At 46.2% G+C, this 27,221-nt stretch overlaps 1 protein-coding gene across 2 annotated transcripts in view; it reads right to left on the bottom strand.

Annotated features, from left to right (window-relative positions):
- Nucleotides 1-27,221, bottom strand: part of ITPK1 (inositol-tetrakisphosphate 1-kinase) — a 230,617-nt gene that overhangs the window by 102,636 nt on the left and 100,760 nt on the right. For both annotated transcript variants that reach the window (XM_073609695.1, XM_073609696.1), the window contains exons 4-5: nt 22,160-22,285; nt 2,639-2,756 (exon numbers count right to left, since the gene is read on the bottom strand). In XM_073609695.1, the coding sequence (XP_073465796.1) occupies nt 2,639-2,756; nt 22,160-22,285 (244 nt within the window). The remainder of the gene's footprint in view (nt 1-2,638; nt 2,757-22,159; nt 22,286-27,221) is intronic.

The raw sequence follows: 27,221 nt of genomic DNA, 5'->3' as shown, positions 1-27,221 counted from the left end.
CCGTATTTGGACTGTGCTTTTGATAGATCTCGAATAAACCCGATTTGAAGAGCATAGCACACAGTGTTGCCAACCACTTCATTTGGATGATGTAGCCTTTCTTATACGCAATTCAGCCCAGTGGGCTTTAGTCACGACTGAAACGCGTCAACCCTCTCTATTTGGACTTGTGTTCTGATGGATCTTGAATAAAAGCACGATTTGAAGAGCATAGCACACGGTGATACTAGGGTTGCACCGATACTAGTATCGGTATCGGTGCAGATACCGAGTATTTGCACAAGTATCGGTACTCATGCAAATACACCGATACCTGAAACGTATACTTTCAGGCTCGATTCTTTGAGCTGTCAGCGGGTCTCCCCTGTTGACAACTGAAGTGTTAAAGAAGTCTGGTGATTGGAGCTGTCAAAAAAAAAAAAAAACAGCCAGCAATGTTTACTAACAACATTGCTCAGCCACTGAAACGCTAAAATAAAAAGAAACATTGTTTCTTTTTGTATCTTTCTGTTTCTTCATCTGCAGATCAAAGGGATGAACAAATGTTCCTTTGTTTAACCCCTTAATAACCCTTAATTTACTCTAATCAGCCTTAATTAACTCCTTATTCTCCTCCATTTAATTATTTTCCTGCTTTTATTTCTGTTGTTCACGTCTATTTTATAAATGATTAACAATTAAAACTTTTTTTGTTTGCTTTGTTAGTGAATATTTTTACACATATCTATTAACATATAATTTACACATTTCACATAGAAAAAGCGCTAAATTAAAAAAAAATCAATTTATTTCATTTGTAAATAATTTTTCAATGCTTTGTACCATTGCTGACAGCTGAAGTTAAAATAAACAGTTAGTTTGGATGATGTAGGCTTTTTCAGATGTGTTTCAGCCCTGATGGGCTTTAGTCATGACTGAAACGCGTCAACACTCTCTGTATTGGGACTTGTGTTCTCCTGATGGATCTTGAATGAAACGCGATTTGAAGAGCATAGCACAAGGTGATGCCAACTACTTCATTTGGATGATGTAGGCTTTTTCAGACGCGTTTCAGCCCCGGTGGGCTTTAGTCATGACTGAATCTGGAAAAGGCTACATCATCTAAATTAAGTGGTTAGCAACACCGTGTGCTATGCTCTTCCAATCGTGTTAGAGATTCTTCAGGAGAACACAGGTCCCAATAGAGAGAGAGAGAGAGGGTTGACTAAAGCCCACCGGGGCTGAAACGCATCAAAAGAGAGTGTTGATGCATTTCAGTCATGACTAAAGCCCACCGAAACATGTCTGGCAAAGGCTACATAGTTTTTTTTTATACCTGAAATGTGTCTAGAAGAGGCTACATCATCTAACACTGTGTGCTATGCTCTTCCAATCTTGTTTATTAGAGATCCATCGGGAAAACACAAGTCCACATACAGAAAGTGTTGACGCGTTTCAGTCATGACTAAAGCCCACCGGGGCGAAACATGTCTGGCAAAGGCTACATAGTTATTTTTATACCTGAAATGTGTCTTGAAAAGGCTACATCATCTAACACCGTGTGCTATACTCTTCTAATCTTGTTTATTAGAGATCCATTGGGAGCACACAAGTTCAAATACAGGAGAGCGTTGACGCATTTCAGCCCGTGGGCTTTAGTCGACTGAAACGCGTCAACCCTCATGACTAATGCCCACCCGGGCTGAATTGCATATGGGAAATGTTACATCGTCCAAATGAAGTGGTTGGCAACACTGTGTGCTATGCTCTTCAAATCGTGTTTATTCGAGATCCATCAAAAAGCACACAAGTCCAAATACAGAGAATGTTGACGCGTTTTAGTCATGACTAAAGCCCACTGGGCTGAATTGCGTCTGGCAAAGGCTTCATCATCCAACTTAAGTGGTTGGCAACACTGTGTGCTATGCTCTTCAAATCGTGTTTATTCGAGATCCTTCAAAAGCGCAGTCCAAATACAGGTTTGACGCATTTCAGTCATGACTAAAGCCCACAGGGGCCGAAACACGTCTGGCAAAGGCTGCATAGTTCTTTTTATACCCTACCTGTGGGCTCGCTCTGGAAAGTAAAAACGACTGTAGTAATCACCGCTACTCCGGGTCCCGTGCCGAGCGTCTGCCTTGCTGCATTATGAATACAGGAGGTCGCCCGGTCAGCATAGGCACCAATCAGAGAACACTTCATTTTTTCAATGAATGCAAAGTGTTCTCCAATCAAAATACTTTTAAAATTGCTTTTAGCAGATGTCACATGACCGTTCTAATCTCCTGGGGCATGGAGATATACACTGGTGCTTCCCATGGGAGGACTACAAATCCCAGCAGTCCTTGTGGCTCTTGCCGTCCTGCCCCCTGCTGTAGACAGTGCTTAATATCAGGAGGAAAGGCAGGACTATTGAGTGCGGTCACCTGTTGGGAACAATCAGCGCTGGGGGGGGGGAATCTGCACCATCACAACTTTGGACGCAGGTCTGTAGTCCAGAAGTGAAAGCTCTTAGCAAAAGGGTGACAACGCTCTAAAGCTTTAATGCAGAGTTGTCACCCTAACAGGAAGTGATCCTTATACCGTGGAATCGGCAGAATAAACAGTTGATTGTTACATTATATTGGGGGGGAGAAGAAACACTGTAGCCGTATCTTACCTTGCATGTAGGACTCAATCCGGCGGATGAGCTCGTAGGACTTGGAGCGGTCCAGCAGGGTGCGGATAGCGGGTAACGGGTCCAAAATGATGGTTTCTGGGTGCGCATCAATATATTCCTGTAAGAGAAAATAAACACAAATTAAGGAAAAAATATATATATTTTTGTTTCAGCCATTGTAACATTTCCCCCAGCCTGCTGTCTTCCCTCCTGCATTACCTGTCCTGATGCACTACTGCCTGTGCGTTTACATGCACTGCCTTAGGTCAAAATGAATGGGCTGCCAATGCATGGCAAAAGGCAAATGCCAGGACATGTGCCATTTTTCTTTTTTGTACTCATTATGTGCGTTGTGTCGTGTTGCAGTGCTGGTCTTTTGCCACTTAGGCTCGGTTCCCACTGCTGCAACCCCAAAGTCATGCGACTTTCAGAGCACCCGTGCGGGCACACTCCGGAGCCACGCCGCTGCATCCATTGACACAGACAGCGGGACTCGCCCCCCTCCTCACAGCATTTGATCGACAGCAGCGGGAGCCATTGCGACTTGCATGGTACTTGAGGCAACTTCAAAGTGACTTTTGACATTGGAATTTATAGATAGGCAACTCCTATCCTCATATTGATTAGCGGTTCCAAATTAATAGGAACTACTGCAGTAGGGAACAGACACAAAAGATACGCTCAGCATCTTTCCAAATAACTGTTCTGCTTTATTATGACGCAATCAAAGGTTTTTATACACATTGATTACGAAGGTATCACATTAATATTACAATTATACGTTTATGGTAACAAGGGGCGTAACATAGGCAGGCTAATTCTAATCAGGACTCGAAAGAATGCAAACATGTACTGAAAACATTATTGGTGCCGTGTGCACAGTGAGGGCAGAGCGCAATACATACAATTATATACAGAACTTACAAATTTCCTTTACACTTTCACGTGACTTTTCCGACTTCAAAGTGACTTTCATGCGACTTTTGAAACTTTGGCTGATCATAACACTCTGAAGTGGTAAAGATAAGACCAAGACAACCGCCTTTTGTTTTTTTGTTTTTTTGCGATTTTTAACAGTGCACTCTACGTGACAAGGAAGACGCAGAAAAGTAGGGCAGGAATGTTTGTTGTTGCTGCGACTTGAGCCCCAGCAATTAAAGTGGTTCTAAAGCCTCAAGAATGCGTTAAGGTGAAAAACCTTCTGTGCTACAGCTCCCCCTCACCCACCTTTTTCTTACCCGAGCCCGATTCGATCCAGCGATGTGCACGAGTGCAGCGACTCCAGCCACTGTCTCTCTCCTCATTGGACAGATGGATAGCAGCAGGAGCCTTTGGCTGTCAACCAAACGCTGTGAGGAGGGGGGTGGGGCTGAGTAACGCTGTCTGTGTCAATGGACGCAGCAGCGGGGCTCGGGGGCGCGCCCTGCACGGGTGTCCCCTAGGGTAAAGGCTTTCCGTGGGGGCACCCGATGAAGAGGAGGAGCCTGGAGCGCGGCGGGGGACCCCAGAAGAGGAGGATCGGGGCCCGCTCTGTGCAAAACCATTACCAAGAGCAGGTAAATAGAACATGTTTATTTTTATTTTTAAAAAAGTAATGCGCTTTTGATGCAACTGTCAGTGCGATTATGTAGTGCGACTTTGGATGCGCTTAGCATATTCTGTGGAGCAAAGTCGCAGCAGAAATCGCACCAAAGTAGCACAGGAACCTTTTCCAAAACTACACAGACACCATAATGTGAATGGGCACCACTGAAAGTAATAGGATTTCCCTTCTCATGCGGTTCTGAGCGACTCAAGTTGCAGCAGAGATCGCACCGGTGTGAACCAGTACTTAGACGGTGCCCATTGGAATGAATGGGTGTTGACTTCTCATGTGACTTTCTGTGTTGCATTAGAAGTCGTGGCAAATGTGAAGCGGGGCTTAGTGTACTTGTGTGTCGGGACGTTCTCCCAAAAGAAAAGCGCAATAAAAAAGGCGGGGCGCAATAAGACGCAGATTTTAGGTTGGAAGGAGGGGCAGAATGGAAGCTTGGTTCTCCTTCACGGTTACAAGTCGCCCCCCAGGGCCAGTCCTGGTTTTCGTTTCCCGTTCATGACCCCAGAGAGACCCCAGTGTGACCCCAGAGAGACCCCAGTGTGACCCCAGAGAGACCCCAGAGAGACCCCAGAGAGACCCCAGAAAGACCCCAGAGAGACCCCAGAAAGACCCCAGAGAGACCCCAGAAAGACCCCAGAGAGACCCCAGTGTGACCCCAGAGAGACCCCAGAGAGACCCCAGAGAGACCCCAGAGAGACCCCAGAAAGACCCCAGAGAGACCCCAGAAAGACCCCAGAGAGACCCCAGAGTGACCCCAGAGAGACCCCAGAGAGACCCCAGTGTGACCCCAGTGTGACCCCAGAGAGACCCCAGAGAGACCCCAGTGTGACCCCAGAGAGACCCCAGAGAGACCCCAGTGTGACCCCAGAGAGACCCCAGAGAGACCCCAGTGTGACCCCAGAGAGACCCCAGAGAGACCCCAGAGAGACCCCAGAAAGACCCCAGAGAGACCCCAGAAAGACCCCAGAGAGACCCCAGAAAGACCCCAGAGAGACCCCAGAGTGACCCCAGAGAGACCCCAGAGAGACCCCAGTGTGACCCCAGAGAGACCCCAGAGAGACCCCAGAGAGACCCCAGTGCAGCTCCATTTATACCTGTCTGAGACACCGCACTGACACAACCCTCTCAATAAAGTTTGATGAAATGTTATAGTAAAAAAAAAAAAAAAAAAACCCGCCTTCTGCTGCACTTAGCGGGATGAAAAGATTTTGACTTTAAATATAAACACTGATCAGCCATAACATTACGACCACCCACCTAACACTGACCGGGCCCCCCTTCTTACCGCCAAAACACGATCATCGTTTTATAATCATCACCAATGTTACATTTCTGCTCTTTGCAGCCATGGCAACCGTGGCTTCGTTTGCACAAACCGCCCCCCTCCAGCTTCTATAATTGTCTCGTCTCCCCCCGATGTCTGCACAGATCTGGAGGAGCGGACTACAGATCCAGGAATGGGAAGATTATCCATGGCCTGGGGCAACCCTCTCCAAACTGCGGCCCAGGGGCCAGATGCGGCCCTTTGTTTGCTTTTATTCAGCCCTTGGGGCACCATTTCATCCACTGATACCAATAATGGGGGACAATTCCTCCCACTGACACCAATAATGGGGCACTATTGCATGCACTACTGATGGTGTAGTGCGACTTCAGCCCATTCAAAATGAATGGGCTGAAATCGCACTGCACAGAACCACATGTGAAACGCATAGAAATCCTGTGCGCATTGCATGCAGGTCTTATGTCTTATGTTGCGTACACACGAGCGGATTTTCCGTCAGAAAAATCTTGGATGGTTTTTCCGACGGGATTCCGCTCAAGCTTGTCTTGCATACACACGGTCACACAAAAGTTTGCTGAACTTTCGACCGTTAAAAAAAACCGCGGTGACGTACAACACTACGACGAGCCGAGAAAATTAAGTTCAATGCTTCCGAGCATGCGTAGGAATTTTGCACGTCGGAATTGCTACCGACGATAGGAATTTCCGAAGGGAACTTTTTCCGACCGAAAAAATTGAGAACCTGCTCTCAATCTTTTCCTGGCAGGAATTCGCCCAGCAAAAGTCCGATGGAGCGTACACACGGTCGCATTTTCCGACCAAAAGCTCTCATCGGTCTTTTGCTGGCCGAATTTCCGATCGTGTGTACGCGGCATTAGTGTGAATGGGCCCCAAATTGTTTTTTCAATGCAGGAAAACCATTTCAATGTTCACTGTGGGCAATACTTTGGAAAGTCTTCTGTGCAACGTTCCCTTTTTTAACAGTTTATTCTTCTTATGCAAAAATAAAAAATAAAATGATTATTTTAAAAAAAGTCATTTTAGTTTATTCCCCCCCCTCCCCCCTAAAAATAAAGATTTGACCAACAGTTGTGCAATTCTCGTGCGAGGTACACAATTGCAACTGCTATATATTTTTACTCTGCTTTCAGGAAATGTATAATTTTTTTTTTGGTGTGTGTGTGGGGGGGGGGGGGTTTAAGTAATTTTGTTGCCAAAAATGCAGATTTTAACATGTGTGCAATTAAAAAGGAAAAAAAAAAAAAACTTGTTCCAGAGGGGAAGTGGTTAATTGGCAGAGCAGAGGTCAGGGGTCAGGGGAGTGGGCGGATCCCCGGGGGACGAGGACGTTGCAGGTACGACCTCTGTACTCCCATCGCACCCACAAGAGTTATTCATACACGGAGCGGACTGTGTTTAGGTCTAAACATGAACTATTGGGCGATGTTTTATATACATTACATCATCGGAGAAAGACGTTTTCTGCATTCCAAAACACTTAGGCTCGGTTCGCACATGTCCGGTGCGAATTTCCCCTCAGTTTTCACTGCAAATTTCCAAAGCAGCGGTTCAGCTGCGATTTAGATACAAAAGCAGAAGAATTTTTGGAGCCGGCAACCACCAGCGTCTTTAACATTAGCTGGTTGTTCAGGAGCGGGCCGGGAAGCCAGCCGCCGCATCCTTAAAGAATGACTGGTACCCCGGTGACAGCTAATTGTACAAAAAACAAAACAAAAAAAAAAAACAAACAAACAAAAAAAAAAAACAATTGCCGGCAATAAAAAATTGTGAAAAAAATGGCGCGGGGTCCCCCCTCCCCTATCCATACCAGGCCCCTTTGGGTCTGCTACAGAGTAGAACTCCATGCCAAAAGAAAGAAAAAAAAAAACAGAAAAACAAAAAACAAAAAAACAGCATGGGGTCCCCTCTTAAATCCATACCAAACCCTTATCCAAGCATGCAGCCTGGCAGGAAAGAGAGGGGGCAAGCACCCCCCCCCCCTCCTGAACCATACTAGGTCACATACCCTCAACATGGGAGGGATGCTTTGGGCAGGGGGACTGCTCTCCCCCTCTCCCTAAAGCACCTTGTGTTGATGGGTACAAGGGCCTCTTCCCCACAACCCTGGCCGGTGGTGGTCAGCATCTGGAAGCCCCCTTTAACAAGTGGACCACCAGGATCCATGCCCCCCCCCCCCCTACATGAATGAGTATGGGGTACAAATGTTCAAAACAGGGGGGAAGGTTGGAAGGGGATTATCACGGTGCTTACAAATAATAATGGAAACCATATATATATAAAATTATGAATTTAATACGAACATTATTAAAAACCAAACACAACAATTCCGTAAGTGTTGTTTAACATTTCCATTATGGTGGTCACGTGAGAAGAATTCCGGTTGAACAGAGATCTGATACTCGTATACTATCCCGACATGTTTCGCCTCATGGCTTCATCAGGGGATATAAGAATCAACCAATGACTATGAAAAACACCTTAAAGCCCCTATAAGGCCCCTTTCACACTGGGGCGGTAGGGGGCGTCGGTGGTAAAACAGCGCTATTTTTAGCGCTGTATTACCACGGTATTCGGCCGCTAGCAGTGCGGTTTTAACCCCCCGCTGGCGGACGAAAAAGGGTTAAAACCACTCGTATAGCCGCGCTGTCCCATTTATTTCAATGGGCAGGAGCGGTGAAGGAGCGGTGAATACACCGCTCCTTCACCGCTCCAAAGATGCGGCTTGCAGGAGATTTTTTCTTCTCCTGCCAGTGCACTGCTTCAGTGTGAAAGCCCTCGGGCTTTCACACTGAACAAACAGCGGAGGCTGTTTAGGGGCAGTTTGCAGGCGCTATTTTTAGTGCAATAACGCCTGCAAACCGCCCCAGTGTGAAAGGGGCCTAAGGGTCACCACCGAAGGAAAGACCACCAAGAGGAGGAGGCACTGATGCGGCCACAGAGGACACACAATGACCAGGTTAAAAGAAAATGTATTCAGAGGAAGTAGTGGAAGGCACCTATATATACACACAACCACATGTATCCCATGAAGATGGAATAAATCACACTGGACAAACAGGCAAGTGTGGTTCACAGGTCGCCCTCCGTCTCTGGCCTGAGAACCACACTTGCCTGTTTGTCCAGTGTCCAAATTTTTTTAACCTGGTCATTGTGTGTCCTCTGTGGCCGCGTCAGTGCCTCCTCCTCTTCGTGATCCTTCCTTCGGCGGTGACCCTTATGGGGGCTTTGAGGTGTTTTTCATAATCATTGGTTGATTCGCATATGCCCCGATGAAGCCATAAGGCGAAACATGTCGGGATAGTATACGAATATCAGATCTCTGTTCAACCGGAATTCTTCTCATGTGACCAACATAATGGAAATGTTAAACAACACTTACGGAACTGTTATGCTTGGTTTTTAATAATGTTCATATTAAATTTATAATTTTATATATATATGGTTTCCATTATTATTTGTAAGCACCGTGATAATCCCCTTCCAACCTTCCCCCCTGTTATGAACATTTGATTTCTTGGGATGAGGTACTAGATACTAGGTGTCTACCTTAGTCGGATACAACTCCGAGTATGGAGTACATTTTGTACCCCTACTCATTCACCAAAAAAAAAGGGCAATTTTTGATAATTCCTTATTAAAAAACGAAAACAAAATGTCCCCCTGTGTAGATCCATCGACAAGCACGTTGCCCGCCGCAACGTAAAATAAAAAATAAATAAATAAAAAAGCTCAGCTTGTGCCGAAGGCACCAGCCGTCTGCCTGCTCTGCCATTTCCTAAATAGGGAACCCCGGTGATGTCGTCTGGTGGCATCGTCCCCTAGTGACATAACCGACCGCTGCATGTTGGGTCGGTGACGTCACAAGGGGGCGGTGCCACCAGGTGATGTCACCCCCACTGCCAAAAGCCCTGCCCCCCCAAGCTAAGGGTATGTGGCCTGATATGGTTCAGGAGGGGGTGCTCACTTGCCCCCCCCCCTTCCTGGCCTGCCAGCTCAGATAAGGATCTGGTAGGATTGGGGGGGAGGGACCACTCCAATGGGGGTTCTAGAATATTGAAGAGAAAATCGAAAAAGAAAATTGTTAAAAAAAATAAATAAGATAAAAAAAGGGTAAAAAAATAAAATAAAAATAATAATAAGATAATAGATAAGAAGAAGAAGACTGAAAAAAAAAACTTCTGACACCAGTGAAGGAAGTTCGCACTTGTGACTAGGTTCTGGAGTTTCGCCATTGTGGGGGGGGACCCCAGGATGGCAGGAAGGTGGTCATAATAAAGGGCCCCACAATGCGAGTAAAAGGCCCCAGGATCAGAGGGAAGGGCCCCGGTCAGGGGCCAGGGGGGACCTTCATGATTTCTTGCACTGGGGCCCTGAAGGTTCTAGTTACGCTCCTCTTGACCCTTGCAGTGATAGGGTTATGGGTTCAATTAGCTTGTTTGTCTACCATCTGAAGGTCGCATCCTGTCTACGTGACATTCAGACAGCCATTAAAAAGAAAAGTCTACAAATCTGCATATGAAATCTCACCACCGACAATATGGGACAGCAAGCAGGTTTGAAATTTGAAAGTCACATCAGAATCGGCCGGTAAAACAACAAATGAAAACATATTTATTGATGTCAGACTTCTATTTCCCTTTCACTCTGCAGCTCCTGCACACAGGCCGGCGTCTGCTTTACATCAGCAAGTGACGAGATTAAACATGAGGGCGCCGAGACCAACGATGGAAGCTGAACTCCCGGCACATGAAAACCCCATTTAATGCAGTTACACATTTACTGAAAACCCACTAAACGTATTTTCACGTACAGCTAGTAAAAGTACCTGAATCTGTCTTGGTATCAGCTCTATGTCATTCACCACACAGCAACATGCAGACTGAAGAGGGAGAGTAGCACTGTAAGCCAACACAATGCTGCCAACACTGTGAACATGCTGGCAGGACAGAAAAGCAGAGGGGTGACCCCATCAGTCTGCTGCTGCTCCTTCATTTTCCTTTCAGCAGAATATGGGGGGTGGAGGGGTGTCCTGGACCAGCCTGTGCTGCTGAAGCAATGTGTGTGTGTGTGTGTGTGGGGAGGGGGGGGGTCCAGGGCTGGTCTGGCAGAGGTGACTGGCTGAACCAAATATCCAATTCTAGGTGCAAAAGGTATTTGTGATCAACTCCAGAATCTTTTATAGAGGATATATGTCACCACCATCCCCTGATGTGTGTATAGAAAACATGGTTTGGGAGATATGGGAATTTGAATATATATGATGAACACGCTATATTAAAAAAAAAAAAAAAAAAAAAAGTATTGTAATACATAAGAAATTTTAAAATAGCATTATATACAATACATCCGAATCCGTTTGGGTAGAAAAAGACACATTTTGATGTTGTAATGCTGTGATCCACACTTGTATGCCACATGTTTCACCATAAGGCTTCTTCAGGAATAGCATGGAATCTTATCTACTGAATAAATAAACATATATATCAGATGAATATTGTTACATTATTCAAAACACAAAAAAACTAATTAAAAAAATAAAATACTGTACTGTTATATATATTTATTTTTTTTAAATTGCTTGTGTTTTGAATAATGTAACAATATTTATCTGATATGTATGTTTATTTAGTAGATAAGAATCCACGCTTTTCCTGAAGAAGCCTTACGGCAAAACATGTAGAATACAAGTGTGGATCACAGCATAACATCATCAAAATGTGTCCTTTACTACCCAAACGGATGCGGATGTATTGTATATAAATGCCATTTTAAATTTTCTTATGTATTACAATAAATATATATTTTTTTAATATAGTGTGTTCATCATATATATTCAAATATAAGTGCACCTTGAAAGTCCCATATCTCCCAAAACCTTGTTTTCTATCCAATTCTAGGTGTTTGCAGCTGTGTGTCTGGCATGGAGGGATCAATAGGAAGCTGAGAAATGGCTTTGGGTTACGTCCAAACTCTTTGCTGCAAAATATCATCTCAGAAATGGCAACAAATTTCCTGCAGCAAACATTGTAACTACATGTAACAGTACCGGATAAGATGAAACAATGTTTCCAGGTACAGATCCTTACATGCAATTAGAGCTGCGTGAGGGAGCATGTGACCCCCCCCCCCCCCGCCCCTTCCAGGTGACAGTGTTTAGGCCTGAGCAGCCAATCACCAGCCCTAAACACTTTCATTTGGGGAGGGGCAGTGATGTCATCCATCCAGGTAAGTTCGGGCACCATCTAATACTGGACATTACCCGGGGTGGAGTTGGTGAGAGCGCACAGATTGGGTGGACTATTATGGCCACTTTGCTGTTATTGGGTCAGTTTTTATCTTCTGCCTGTGACCCAATTGGGGAGATTTTACTTTCTTTCTGGTCACTATGACACCTGTGCAAGAAATAGGGATTGCGGTTGTCACTGGGGCAGCAATGCATGGACAGTAATAAGCTAATCCCTTGGTGCCGGCCGTACGCAAATATGCAGCCTCTGCGGCCCCTCTTCACGCCAAAGGGGCCGCATATTTGCGTAAATTGCCCCCAATGCATGCTCCTGGCACAGTTACTGCCCCCTAACTTGACTGCCGTGACAGCCAATCACGGCGGTCACATGATCTTAAGCCGCCCCCCGGCGTCATAAACCTCTTAAAGGCCCGGGAAGCACCAGCACTAAGAGGTTAAAAAGATTCATGAGCGGACATACCATTTACAGCAGGGGAAACACTGGTATGTACTATTCCAAGGATATAAATGCGCATAGGGGGATTTTAGGAAAATCTTCCTAAAGGTGAGCTTACATTTTAACTCCCCCCCCCCCCCCCCCTCTGTTAAAAAAAAAAAAGTTTTTACTGGAGTTTGGCTTTAACCAGTTGTGGACACTGGGCGTGCTATACACACCCCAAGTACACCTGTGATTCCCCACTGTGAAAAAGACAGCCTGGAGTTGACAACGACACATTGTTTACAAACGTTGATCAAAAATGGGAGATGGAGAGAAACAAAAGTGACATTGTTTATAAACATTGTACAGACAGCAGATAGAGAGATACAAAGTAACAGTGCTACTTTTGTATCTACTCTGTTTTATTCATCAGCAGATCTATCAGATGAGCATGAATTTGTAGATTAGGTGTGCATTTCATTGTGGGGCGGTTATATCGGGGGTGTGCTGTGTACAGAGTCCAAGGTTCGGGGGTGCACTGTATACAGAGTGCAGGGTTCGGGGGTGCGCTGTGTACAGAGTTCAGGGGTGCGCTATGTACAGAGTTCAGGGGTGCGCTATGTACAGAGTTCAGGGGTGCGCTATGTACAGAGTTCAGGGGTGCGCTATGTACAGAGTTCAGGGGTGCGCTATGTACAGAGTTCAGGGGTGCGCTATGTACAGAGTTCAGGGGTGCGCTATGTACAGAGTTCAGGGGTGCGCTATGTACAGAGTTCAGGGGTGCGCTATGTACAGAGTTCAGGGGTGCGCTATGTACAGAGTTCAGGGGTGCGCTATGTTTTATTCATCAGCAGATCTATCAGATGAGCATGAATTTGTAGATTAGGGGTGCATTTCATTGTGGGGCGGTTATATCGGGGGTGCGCTGTGTACAGAGTGCAGGGTTTGGGGGTGCGCTGTGTACAGAGTGCAGGGTTCGGGGGTGCGCTGTGTACAGAGCGCAGGGTTCGGGGGTGCGCTGTGTACAGAGCGCAGGGTTCGGGGGTGCGCTGTGTACAGAGTACGGGGGTGCGCTATGTACAGAGTTCAGGGGTGCGCTATGTACAGAGTGCAGGGTTCGGAAGTGCGCTGTGTACAGAGTGCAGGGTTTGGGAGTGCGCTATGTACAGAGTGGAGGACTGAACAGGAGAAGCTTTGGTATGTACTATTTATTAGATATAGAGTTGCATAGGAGTATTTTCTAAAAATCTCTTTGAAAGATGAACTTACACTTTAACTAGTTGCAGACTTTAGGTGTGCTACACATGCCAAAAAAAGCTTCTGCATTGTATACAGGTTGTGTGCAGCATGTTCAGTCTCTCTGCCCTGCTTCTGGGATCCCCCCCTCCCAGTATAAAATAATTGTTGGCTTTGATTAATCACATTGCTGTATACTCAGAAAAGTGTGCACAGCTGTCAAAAAAGCAGTCTGAATCAGTGTTTATAAACCATCCTTGCTCAGAAATAACATATAAAGATACAGTGTTTCATTGTTATTTTGTATCATTCTGTTCATTCATCTGCAGATCAAAGGGATGAACTTAGATGTGCAAATGATGTCAGTTAATGCAACCTAAAAAGTAAAAAAAAAAAAAAAGTTTTTCTAAAAATAAAACGTTTTTTTGTTTAACCCCTCCTTAACCAGCCCTAATTAACTCCTTAGTGCCGGTTCACACGGGGGCGACTTGTCAGGCGACCTAGCCGCCTGACAAGTCGCCTCCCGTTCTGTACAATGGAACCGTTCTAGTAGGAGTGACACAAGTCGCTCCGACTTAGAAAAAGGTTCCTGTACTACTTTGGGGGCGACTTGCATAGACTTCTATACAGAAGTCTTTTTTGCAAGTCGCCGTGGCAGTCGTGTGCAAGTCGCCTCGGTGAAGCGACCTGCAAGCCGTGCCGCCCCTGTGTGAACCGGGGCTTATTCTCCTCCTTTCTTCAACTATATTTTCCTGCTAATTTTTTTGTTTCTATTTCATTAACTATTAATATTTAAACATTTTTGTTTTGTTATTTTTACACATTTAATTTATATTTACACATATTTTCCATTTAAGCTCTGTTCACATCTAGGCGTTTTTCTACCTCAAGCCTCAGCTCTAAAAACTCCCAACAAGACAAATCCCATTCATTTCAATGGCCCCTGTTCACATCTGAGCGTTCCGTCGCCTCCAAAGCAAAAACGCCCGTCACGCAAAAAAAAAAAAAGAAAAGAAAAAGAAGTACGGGCGTTTTAATTCTTTAACATTGGTGACCTTTTGAACTTCAAAACGCCTGTACAAAAATGTCTGAAAAAACGCTCGGAAAATGCCTGTAAAATAGAAACGCCTAGATGTGAACGGAGTCTTAGAATAGTGTTAAGTGGAAAAAAAAAAAAAAAAAAAACGATTTCGTTTGTAAATAACTTTGCAATGCTTTGTACCAGAATCATTTTAAAAAGGACAAATTCACAGAATAAAATGCGCACATTTTATGCGCAGTAACACAATTCATTTTTTAAATAACAAAAAAAAAAAAGAAAAAGTGTGTTTTGTTTAGTTTTGTTGCATTTTCTTGTCTAATCATGCCTGGTACACACCATCAGCGGGAGGAGCCGCTGTACTAACTATCCAATGTTAGTACATCGATCTCCCCACTGAGCTATTGTGTTCTGACAGGGAGATTGGCTTACCAGTGCCGATCGGAGGCTGTATTTCTTCGACAAAAAGCTGGCCAGCTTTTGCTGGACAGGCTGATGTACCATAGCTGCTGACTTTTAATAAGGACACTTACCTGTCCAGAGAGCCTGCAAAGTCGCGCCCCCCCCTCCCCCGGTCCCCCCCCCAAGGTGATTCGTCTATCCCGCTTGGGTGCAGGCGCCACCATTGCACCTAAGGAAAACCGGCAGTGGAGCCTTCTGGCTTCGCAACTGGTTTCCTACTGCGCATGCGTGAGTCGTGCAGTGCTTTCTAAATGGCCCCGTCATCTTCTGGGACACACACACAGGTCCCAGAAGGCAGCGAAGGAGGGGGGGGGGACAAGGAAGGGCCGAGGCAGAGAAGAAATGACATACTTCGCTGTGGCTAGGCTGGGACGTTAGTACACCTTTGTGTGCGCTATGTTGTACTTCATAAAAGGTAAGAAAAAAAAAAAAGGAAAAAAATGTATATCCAAAAACGAGGGGTGGAGGGGTGGTCTTTAGTTTAAGACCAAGTAGTAAAGTTGGGTGGAAGTTGGGTAGTAAATTAGTAAAGTTGGGTGGAAGTTGGGTAGTAAAGTAGTAAAGTTGGGTAGTAAAGTAGTAAAGTTGGGTGGTAAATTGGGTAGTAAAGTAGTAAAGTTGGGTAGTAAAGTAGTAAAGTTGGGTGGGAGTTGGGTAGAAGTTGGGTAGTAAAGTAGTGTGGAAGTTGGGTAGTAAAGTTGGGTGGAAGTTGGGTAGTAAAGTAGTAAAGTTGGGTGGAAGTTGGGTAGTAAAGTAGTAAAGTTGGGTGGAATTTGGGTAGTAAAGTAGTAAAAATGGGTGGAAGTTGGGTAGTAAAGTTGGGTGGAAATTGGGTAGTAAAGTAGTAAAGTTGGGTGGGAGTTGGGTAGAAGTTGGGTAGTAAAGTAGTGTGGAAGTTGGGTAGTAAAGTTGGGTGGAAGTTGGGTAGTAAAGTAGTAAAGTTGGGTGGAAGTTGGGTAGTAAAGTTGGGTATTAAAGTTGGGTGGAAGTTGGGTAGTAAAGTTGGGTGGAAGTTGGGTAGTAAAGTTGGGTGGAAGTTGGGTAGTAAAGTTGGGTGGAAGCTGGGTAGTAAAGTTGGGTGGAAGCTGGGTAGTAAAGTTGGGTGGAAGTTGGGTAGTAAAGTTGGGTGGAAGTTGGGTAGTAAAGTTGGGTGGAAGTTGGGTAGTAAAGTTGGGTGGAAGTTGGGTAGTAAAGTTGGGTGGAAGTTGGGTAGTAAAGTTGGGTGGAAGTTGGGTAGTAAAGTTGGGTGGAAGTTGGGTAGTAAAGTTGGGTGGAAGTTGGGTAGAAGTTGGGTAGTAAAGTTGGGTGGAAGTTGGGTAGTAAAGTTGGGTGGAAGTTGGGTAGTAAAGTTGGGTGGAAGTTGGGTAGTAAAGTTGGGTGGAAGTTGGGTAGTAAAGTTGGGTGGAAGTTGGGTAGTAAAGTTGGGTAGTAAAGTTGGGTGGAAGCTGTGTAGTAAAGTAGTAAAGTTGGGAGGTTTTGGCGAATAAACAGGTCCATAGTAAAATTGTAAAAATTGCTGTGGTCCATAGGGAGGGTGAACAGGTGTTGGGTGCAAAGTGGTTAAGTAATAAAAAATTACTGCAGAAAAAAAAAAAGAAAGAAGAGGTCCATAGCAGAAATGTACACATGACACGTCTCTGGACCTTTTATGGTATTGAAACTTTTAAGTCTCCATCATTGCATATTATTATTATTGGACATGTGATTTATATTTTATATGTTTATTGATTCAGAATAAAACTCTGGACAAGATACAAGAACGGTTTTGGCTTTTCTAGGCAATGCATGAAATGCAACCAAGAAAAATAAATAAATAAATAAGAAATAAATAAAATTTCCCGCAGGTCAGTTGTAAATGAAAAGTTGGGCTCCTGGTTTTTACAAACTCTCGCGTGGCTTTTACAATTAGCGGAACTCTATCGGACGCTATCTTTAGCCATTGCCGAGTTCTCCGGCATCCGGCCAAGGACAACAAATAAAAAAAGATTTAAAGACTTAATTTAGCTCATCAGGTCACCTCCGCCAGGCCTGACCCACGTGGGACGTCGGCATAGGACTGCGCTCCGATGCCGCTGTTCCCCTCCTGGTGCCTGGCTGAGGAAGCCGGTTGCCAGCATTCATGGGAACCTGTTTAGCCGTATTAAAAAACATCTAAAGCCAGGGGGGTGGGCAACCTTAAAGAGGTGGAGATCTACCTGAACAACATGAGAGAAATTAAAGATCACAGGGCACGGTGTTCGCTTCCTCACACCAGTTTTAAACCTGTAAATTGCAGTACTACCGCGTCGCAATCGCGTCCATTGCGTGTCAATCATGGGTTTAAGTTAAGTGGTGAGGAGGCAACATATCTCCTCCTCACCACCTGTCAAACACACTCAGATCACTTTTTAGAGGAGCAGTAGTACTTATGCCGCGTACACACGGTCGGACTTTTCGTCTACAAAAGTCCGACAGACGCTGACGGACCAAATCCGGCAGACAATCCGATCGTGTGTGGGCTTCCCCGGACTTTCAGCGGACTTTTTCAGCCGCAAATCTGACAGACTTTAGATTTGAAACATGCTTCAAATCTTTACGTTGTAACTCCGCCGGACCCAGAAATCCGCTCGTCTGTATGCTAGTCCGACAGACAAAAACCCAGGGCAGCTATTGGCTACTGGCTATCAACTTCCTTATTTTAGTCCGGTGTACGTCATCACGTACGAATCCGTCTGACTTTTGTGTGATTGTATGTAGGCAAGTCCGTTCGTTAGAAAGCCCGCCGAAAGTCCGTCGGATGGGCTGTCGGACTTTTGTAGCCGAAAAGTCCGACCGTGTGTACGCGGCATTAGTTGCATTCGGCAGCAGCACTCTTAGGGCTCGTTCACACGTAAAAACACTGCGGTTGAGTTGACACATGGAGAGGGGGAGGGGCCAGACACATGGAGGGGGCCGGACACATGGAGAGGGGGAGGGGCCAGACACATGGAGAGGGGGAGGGGCCAGACACATGGAGAGGGGGAGGGGCCAGACACATGGAGAGGGGGAGGGGCCAGACACATGGAGAGGGGGAGGGGCCAGACACATGGAGAGGGGGAGGGGCCAGACACATGGAGAGGGGGAGGGGCCAGACACATGGAGAGGGGGAGGGGCCAGACACATGGAGAGGGGGAGGGGCCAGACACATGGAGAGGGGGAGGGGCCCGGACACATGGAGAGGGGGAGGGGGGCGGACACATGGAGAGGGGGGCGGACACATGGAGAGGGGGGCGGACACATGGAGAGGGGGGCGGACACATGGAGAGGGGGGCGGACACATGGAGAGGGGGGCGGACACATGGAGAGGGGGGCGGACACATGGAGAGGTGGCGGACACATGGAGAGGGGGCGGACACATGGAGAGGGGGGCGGACACATGGAGAGGGGGCGGACACATGGAGAGGGGGCGGACACATGGAGAGGGGGGCGGACACATGGAGAGGGGGGCGGACACATGGAGAGGGGGAGGGGCCGACACATGGAGAGGGGGAGGGGCCAGACACATGGAGAGGGGGAGGGGCCAGACACATGGAGAGGGGGAGGGGCCAGACACATGGAGAGGGGGAGGGGCCAGACACATGGAGAGGGGGAGGGGCCAGACACATGGAGAGGGGGAGGGGCCAGACACATGGAGAGGGGGAGGGGCCAGACACATGGAGAGGGGGAGGGGCCAGACACATGGAGAGGGGGAGGGGCCAGACACATGGAGAGGGGGAGGGGCCAGACACATGGAGAGGGGGAGGGGCCAGACACATGGAGAGGGGGAGGGGCCAGACACATGGAGAGGGGGAGGGGCCAGACACATGGAGAGGGGGAGGGGCCGGACACATGGAGAGGGGGAGGGGGCCGGACACATGGAGAGGGGGAGGGGGCGGACACATGGAGAGGGGGAGGGGGCGGACACATGGAGAGGTGGGGCGGACACATGGAGAGGTGGGGCGGACACATGGAGAGGTGGGGCGGACACATGGAGAGGTGGGGCGGACACATGGAGAGGTGGGGCGGACACATGGAGAGGTGGGGCGGACACATGGAGAGGTGGGGCGGACACATGGAGAGGTGGGGCGGACACATGGAGAGGTGGGGCGGACACATGGAGAGGTGGGGCGGACACATGGAGAGGTGGGGCGGACACATGGAGAGGTGGGGCGGACACATGGAGAGGTGGGGCGGACACATGGAGAGGTGGGGCGGACACATGGAGAGGTGGGGCGGACACATGGAGAGGTGGGGCGGACACATGGAGAGGTGGGGCGGACACATGGAGAGGTGGGGCAGACACATGGAGAGGTGGGGCGGACACATGGAGAGGTGGGGCGGACACATGGAGAGGTGGGGCGGACACATGGAGAGGTGGGGCGGACACATGGAGAGGTGGGCGGACACATGGAGAGGTGGGCGGACACATGGAGAGGTGGGGCGGACACATGGAGAGGGGGGGCGGACACATGGAGAGGGGGGGCGGACACATGGAGAGGTGGGGCGGACACATGGAGAGGTGGGGCGGACACATGGAGAGGTGGGCGGACACATGGAGAGGTGGGCGGACACATGGAGAGGGGGGCGGACACATGGAGAGGGGGGGCGGACACATGGAGAGGTGGGGCGGACACATGGAGAGGTGGGGCGGACACATGGAGAGGTGGGCGGACACATGGAGAGGTGGGCGGACACATGGAGAGGTGGGGCGGACACATGGAGAGGGGGGGCGGACACATGGAGAGGTGGGCGGACACATGGAGAGGTGGGGCGGACACATGGAGAGGTGGGGCGGACACATGGAGAGGTGGGGCGGACACATGGAGAGGTGGGGCGGACACATGGAGAGGTGGGGCGGACACATGGAGAGGTGGGGCGGACACATGGAGAGGTGGGCGGACACATGGAGAGGGGGGGCTGACACATGGAGAGGGGGGGCGGACACATGGAGAGGGGGGGCGGACACATGGAGAGGTGGGGCGGACACATGGAGAGGGGGGGCGGACACATGGAGAGGGGGGGCGGACACATGGAGAGGGGGGGCGGACACATGGAGAGGTGGGGCGGACACATGGAGAGGTGGGCGGACACATGGAGAGGTGGGCGGACACATGGAGAGGGGGAGCGGACACATGGAGGGGGGGCGGACACATGGAGGGGGGGCGGAGCCCGTGCTCCCCTAATGGACAGGCCACCACTGTTCAGTACATGTAATGCTAGAAACATAAGAAATGCTGCAGGTTGAATTGGAGACTGAGGCTATGCTGCACAGACATTCAGGCTCCATTCACACCCGAGCATAGCGGGAACATGCTTTTTTTTGTGCGTTTTTCATGCTAGTGCAGGTTACATGCAACTAAACGCTTCAAAGTAGCTCCAGAACCTTGTCGTTCACGGAGCGCCGGGTGCTTCTTCAATGAGCGCTTTGGCGCATTTACAGCAGGTTTTGTCGCACGGCAAAACACGCATCTGCGAGCATTCACAATTAATAGCACCGCAAGTGCAACCTGCGATGGCAGCAGGTTTCTGAAATTTGCAGCAAATGCACATTTTTGGGCATTGGGGACATGTTATATAAGACTTGTAGGGATTACCGCCATTACCCCAATACAAATCAATGCCCCCCATTCCCTATACAGATTCTGGATTGAACATAATCTCTGACATTTTCTTCCATTCTATGCTGCTCGCTCTGGGGGCCCCCCCGAGGATGGCGTGTGGCCCTAAGGCCAACAGGCTGGGCACCAAGGGTTCCTCTGTGTTTGTCTTTCCTTCACAACTGAAAAATGTAAGTGGAAGGTCGATTGGCCGCCACCCAAATCAGGTTCTACCTTGTAAAGCTGGTCAGAGATGGATCGAATCTCAGTTGATTCTCCAGGGGCCGACTAATAGACATGTGCACTGCCGAAAAATTTTTTGTTTTCATTTTTTTTTTTTTCCGAAAAACCGGAATTCTTAAATTCAAAAATTTGAATTTTCGGATTTTCGAATCTTTCGAAAATTCAAAAGAACGACAATAAAAAAAAAATTGAAATAACCAACAATAACTATTAAATTATAGGTATTGGAATATCCTTTCAAACTTGGCAGTTAGTGAACGTAATGAATACTAATTTACCCGAAGTTACAAATAATCCGAAATAACAAATGCCGCATCTAAACAAATGGAACGGAACAAAATAATAATAAATAATAATAATAATACGTTTTTATTATTCTTATTATTGTTATTTATTATTATTATAATTCGTTACGTTCCATTCGTTTATATACAGCATGCATTATGTCAGATAATTTGTAACTTTGGATAAATTCGTATTCGTTACGTTCACTAACAGCCAAATTTGAAAGGAAATTCCAATACCTATAATTTAATAGTTAGTAATAGATATTAGATATTTCATATTTTCGAATTTCCGAAAATTTCGAATTTCCCAAATTTCGAATTTCCCAAAAAATTTGGATAATTCAAAATGAACTAATTTGTCAAAATTCGTTAAAAAGGCGAATTTGGAACTAAACGAATTGCACATGTCTACTGACTAAGATTCGATCCATTTATGGGCTGGCTGGTTGTACTGAAGTCTATCCAATCAACCAACTTCAGTACAACCAGCCTGTTGGATATTACACTGCCAGTGCCTATTATTATTAGTTATTATACAGGATTTATATAGCGCCAACAGTTTACGCAGCGCTGTACAATATAAAAGGGAGACAATACAGTTATAATACAATAAAATACAAGAGGATTAAGAGGGCCCTGCTCAGAAGAGCTTACAATCCTATAGCTGCCAGCAGTGATCATTGTGTTTTGCTGGCAGGGAAGGCTCCCCCTGCTGGCAGTACACAGTTGCTGCGGGAGGGATTCCCCTCATCAACTCTGACTGTGTTGATGGGGGAATTGAGCAAATTTTCTTACCTTCCACCAGTGGCTGAAAGAAAGAAAATTATATAATCTATGGCCTTCCCAAGTCCGCAGTGGGGACATTAGAGTGTAAGCTCCTCTGCGGCAGAGTCGGATGTCTCAGTCAACACCTGCAACACACCAAGCTTGGGTACAAATAACGCACACCTAAAAGCGATTGACAAAAAAAAAAAAAAAAGATTTTATAACGCTGCCAACGAGCTTTGTCCGTAGCGGGCGGAGTCACGTGGTCCAGTTTTGGGGGACGCACACGGAAACTTGTAAATTCTGCTTTTTTTCGGGCGGTTGGCTCACCTGGAACCTCTGCACCAGCTGTACGGCCTCGCTGTCATTCTGGTCGGCCTCCAGGATGACGTCCGTCAGCTTGTGGATGATGACGTCCAGCGGGCCTTGGTCCTCGATCGGTTTGGCCAGATTAAGCTGAAAGCAAAAAGAAAAATGAACAAAAAAATGTGGATTTCCATCATGAATCAGAATTGGGAAAATAAAGAGTACCTGTCATACAATGGGGGAGGCGCTTCTGTAGGTTGGAATACAGAAAAAAAAAAAAAAAATGGCTGGAATAACATTTCAAAGTTTTATGACTTTTAAGTAAAAGGTCGGATCAGATCCGTTCTTCCTACCCATGCTGCACTCTCTATTTTCTCAGATATAATAAAGTGTAGACATGTGCAATTCGTTTAGTTCCGAATTTGTTTAACAAATTTTGACAAATTCGTTAATGCCGAAATTTTGGAAAAAATCTAAAATTCGAAATTCAGAAAATTTTGGAAATTGGAAAATTCGGAAATTCGAAATGCAGAAAATTTCGGAAATTGGAAAATTCGGAAATTCGAAATTCAGAAAATTTTGGAAATTGGAAAATTCGGAAATTCGAAATGCAGAAAATTTCGGAAATTGGAAAATTCGGAAATTCGAAATGCAGAAAATTTCGGAAATTGGAAAATTCGGAAATTCGAAATTCAGAAAATTTTGGAAATTGGAAAATTCGGAAATTCGACATACAGAACATTTCGGAAATTGGAAAATTCGGAAAATTTAGGAAATTGGAAAATTCGAAATTCAGAAAATTTGGGAAATTGGAAAATTCGGAAATTCAAAATTCAGAAAATTTCGGAAATTGGATAATTTGGAATTTCAAAATTCAGAAAATTTCGGAAATTGGAAAATTTGGAATTTCAAAATTCAGAAAATTTCGGAAATTGGAAAATTCGGAAATTCGAAATTCAGAAAATTTCAGAAATTGGAAATTCGAAAAATTTCGGAAATTGGAAAATTTGGAATTTCAAAATTCAGAAAATTTCGGAAATTGGAAAATTCGGAAATTCAAAATTCAGAAAATTTCGGAAATTGGAAAATTGGGAATTTTGAAAACCCGAAAATTAGAAAGTCTGAAATAGTAACCCACTATTAAATTATAGGTATTGGAATTTCCTTTCAAATTTGGCTGTTAGTGAACGTAACGAATTTATCCGAAAGCTACCAATTACCCGGAATAACGAAAGCCGCATCTAAACAAATGGAACGGAACAAATTAATAATAATAATAATAAAAAGTTTTTATTAGGTTCCATTTGTTTGGATGCGGCTTTCGTTATTTCGGATAATTGGTAACTTCAGATAAATTCGTACTCGTTACGTTCACTAACAGCCAAATTTGAAAAGAAATTCCAATACCTATAATTTAATAGTTAGTAATAGTTCAATTATTAGTTAATTTTTCTTTCAGATTTCCGAATTTACAAATTTCCAAATTTACGAATATTCGGAAAAATGCGTTAAATGGGTTTTCGTTAATTTGGATATTTACGAATTAGTCGAAATTCGTTAAAAAATGAATTCGGAAAGAAACGAATTGCACATGTCTAAATTTAACCCTGCCCCCCTCTTGCCCCAAGTCGGATCCCCCTTGTGTGCCCCTTTCCTCTGCAGTGCTGCAGGCTTCTCCTCCTCTCCCTCCTGCTGGCTGAAGCACACAGAGGCGTTTTTTCAGGATGGAGAGTGGGGGGGAAGGGTGGGTAAACATGTCAAAATTTACCAACCCTTTCATTCTTGAATGAAGTGAGTGATCTGTACTGATCACTCATTGTGTTCATTCATAGCTTAACCACTTCCATACCGGGCCTATTCTGGCACTCCTCTCCTACATGTAAAAAACATTTTTTGCTAGAAAAATTACTCAGAACTCCCAAACATAACATATGTTTTTTTTTTAGCAGAGACCCTAGGGCAGTGATGGCGAACCTTGGCACCCCAGATGTTTTGGAACTACATTTCCCATGATGCTCACGCACTCTGCAGTGTAGTTGAGCATCATAGGAAATGTCGTTCCAAAACATCTGGGGTGCCAACGTTCACCATCACTGGCCTCGGTAATAAAATGGTGGTCATTGCAACTTTTTATGTCACACGGTCTTTGCGTAACAATTTTTCTAATGCGTTTAAAAAAAAAAAAAAAGTTTTATGGATTAAAAAATAACAAAAAAAAAAACAGTAAAGTTAGCCCAATTTTTTTGTATAATTTGACAGATGATGTTACGCCGAGTAAATAGATACCTAACATGTTAGGCTTTAAAATTGTGAACGCTCGTGGAATGGCGCCAAACTATGGTACTTAAAAATCTCCATAGGTGGCGCTTTAATTTTATTTATTTATTTTTACAGTTTACCAGTTTAGAGTTATAGAGGAGGTCTGGGGCTAGAATTATTGCTCTCGCTCCAACGCACGCGGCGATACCTCACATGTGTGACTTGAACGCAGTTTACATATGGGGGTGCGACTTACGTGTGCGTTCTCTTCTGCGCGTGAGCACACGGGGACGGAGGCACTTAATAATTTTTTTTTTTATTGTTTATTTTACTTAAAAAAATAATTTTTACACTCTCTCGAATTTTTTTTTTTTTTTTTGATCACTTTTATTTCTATTACAAGGAATGTAAAACATCCCTTATAAAAGGAATGGTGCGTGACAGGTCCTCTTTATGGAGAGATGTGGGGTCTATAAGACATCTCTCCTCCGGGCTGGACAGATTGAGATAAAAAAAAACAAACAAAAAAAAAAAAAAAAGAAAAAAAGAATGATCTCTCTCTTTCCAGCTGAGTTCTCGGCTTTGTTTACTTCCGCTGGCTGGACGTGACGTCACAACGTCGCGCCCCGGGCCTCCAAAGGTCATAGAGATGACTGGGGACCATCTGGTCACCAGAAATCTCTACGATCAACATCTGGTGCTGGATTCTTTCACCGCTTCGCCGATCGTACGGGCGAGCCCGGAGAAGCACCAGTTGAGCTGAGAGGCTGGGCCGGGTGACGGTCCAGGCACGTGGGCGGGTCACAACTCTATGGTCATGATGACGCCCAAGCCTGGACCGACGCTGTGACATTGGCAGACGGCTGAATTCAGCCCCCTGTCAGCTGAAAATGGGTCACAGGAATTCAGAATAAATGGGACTCCTGTGATCCATAGAAGTCCAGAAAACAAGCCTTCCCTGTACTTCTCCTTTAATGGCATCCCAGTCTTAGCCCGTAGGGTTCAGTATTGAGTTGGCCCACCCTTTGCAGCTATAACAGCTTCAACTCTTCTGGGAAGGCCGTCCACAAGGTTTAGGAGTGTGTCTATGGGAATGTTTGACCATTCTTCCAGAAGCGCATTTGTGAGATCAGGTACTGATGCTGGACGAGAAGGCCTGGCTCGCAGTCTCCACTTTAATGCATCCCAAAGGTGTTCTATCGGGTTAAGGTCAGGACTCTGTGCAGGCCAGTCAAGTTCCTCCACTCCAAACTCGCTCATACATGTCTTCATGGACCTTGCTTTGTACACTGGTGCACAGTCATGTTGGGATAGGAAGGGGCCGTCCCCAAACGGTTCTCACAAAGTTGGGAACATGAAATTGTCCAAAATATCTTGGTCTGCCGACGCCTTAAGAGTTCCCTTCACTGGAACTAAGGGGCCAAGTCCAACCCCTGAAAAACAACCCCCACATCATAATCCCCCCTCCACCAAATGATGTGGACCAGTGTACAAAGCAAGGTCCATAAAGACACGGATGAGCGAGTTTGGGGTGGAGGAACTTGATTGGCCTGCACAGAGTCCTGACCTCAACCTGATAGAACACCTTTGGGATGGAGACTGCTAGCCAGGCCTTTTTACCCAACATCAGTGACTGACCTCACAAATGCTCTTCTGGAAGAATGGTCAAACATTCCTATAGACACACTCCTAAATAGGACCGTGGTGGTCACACAAGAGCAGAGAGGCAGATTTTTTTTTGGGGGGGGGGGGGGGTGGTAATAACCAGGCTCTTATGGTGTCTGTGCTCCTTGTGGTGGTAAAAGTGACTGACGGTTCCACTTTAAGCAGAATTCTATTAATGTAATCGAATATTAATAATAATTATACAATATCTCTGACCGTTCTCGGGGGCCGGTAGTCAGATTGGACAGATGTAGTAATGAGTCTGATGGGATGGACAGCGGGGAGCTCTGTGGAATGCGCCATCTCTGGCAGACTGGGGGGGGGGGGGAGGGGGGGGCGGCTGGGAAATACCATCAAATTTTCTTTCCTAACCAAATTAAAATGTTTGTGTGGGTGGACACGGCCTCCTCTGGGATTTCTCCTAAATGTGTTGTTTTAGGACGCAGTTCCCATTCCATCTGTGATTTCATCCTAAAAATACATTTTCGCTATATTACCAAAAGTATTGGGACGCCTGCCTTTACATGCACATGAAATTCAATGGCACCCCAGTCTTGGTCCGTAGGGTTCAATATTGAGTTGGCCCACCCTTTGCAGCTATAACAGCTTCAGCTCTTCTGGGAAGGCCGTCCACAAGGTTTAGGAGGGTGTCTATGGGAATGTTTGACCATTCTTCCAGAAGAGCATTTGGGAGGTCAGGCACTGATGTTGGACGAGAAGGCCTGACTCGCGGTCTCCGCACTAATGCTGTGCAGGCCAGTCAAGTTCCTCCACCCCAAACATGCTCATCCATGTCTTTATGGACCTTACTTTGTGCACTGGTGTGCAGACATTTTGGAACAGGAAGGGGCCATCCCCAAACTGTTCCCACAAAGTTGGGAGCATGGAGTCATCCAAAATGTCTTGGTATGCTAACACCTTAAGAGTTCCCTTCACTGGAGCTAAGGGGCCAAGCCCAACCCCTGAAAAACAACCCCGCACCATAACCCCCCCTCCACCAAATGGTTTGGACCAGTGCACAAAGCGAGGTCCATAAAGACATGGAGGAGCGAGTTTTGGGAGAAGGAACTTGACTGGCCTGCACAGAGTCCTGATCACAACCCGATAGAACACCTTTGGGATGAATTTGAGCGGAGACTGTGAGCCAGGCCTTCTCGTCCAA

This window comes from Aquarana catesbeiana, linkage group LG13 (assembly GCF_042186555.1).
Source record: "Aquarana catesbeiana isolate 2022-GZ linkage group LG13, ASM4218655v1, whole genome shotgun sequence".
Classification (NCBI taxonomy): Eukaryota; Metazoa; Chordata; class Amphibia; order Anura; family Ranidae; genus Aquarana; species Aquarana catesbeiana.
Note: the sequence above shows the minus strand (reverse complement) of the source record. Positions and strands in the feature narration are given on the sequence as shown.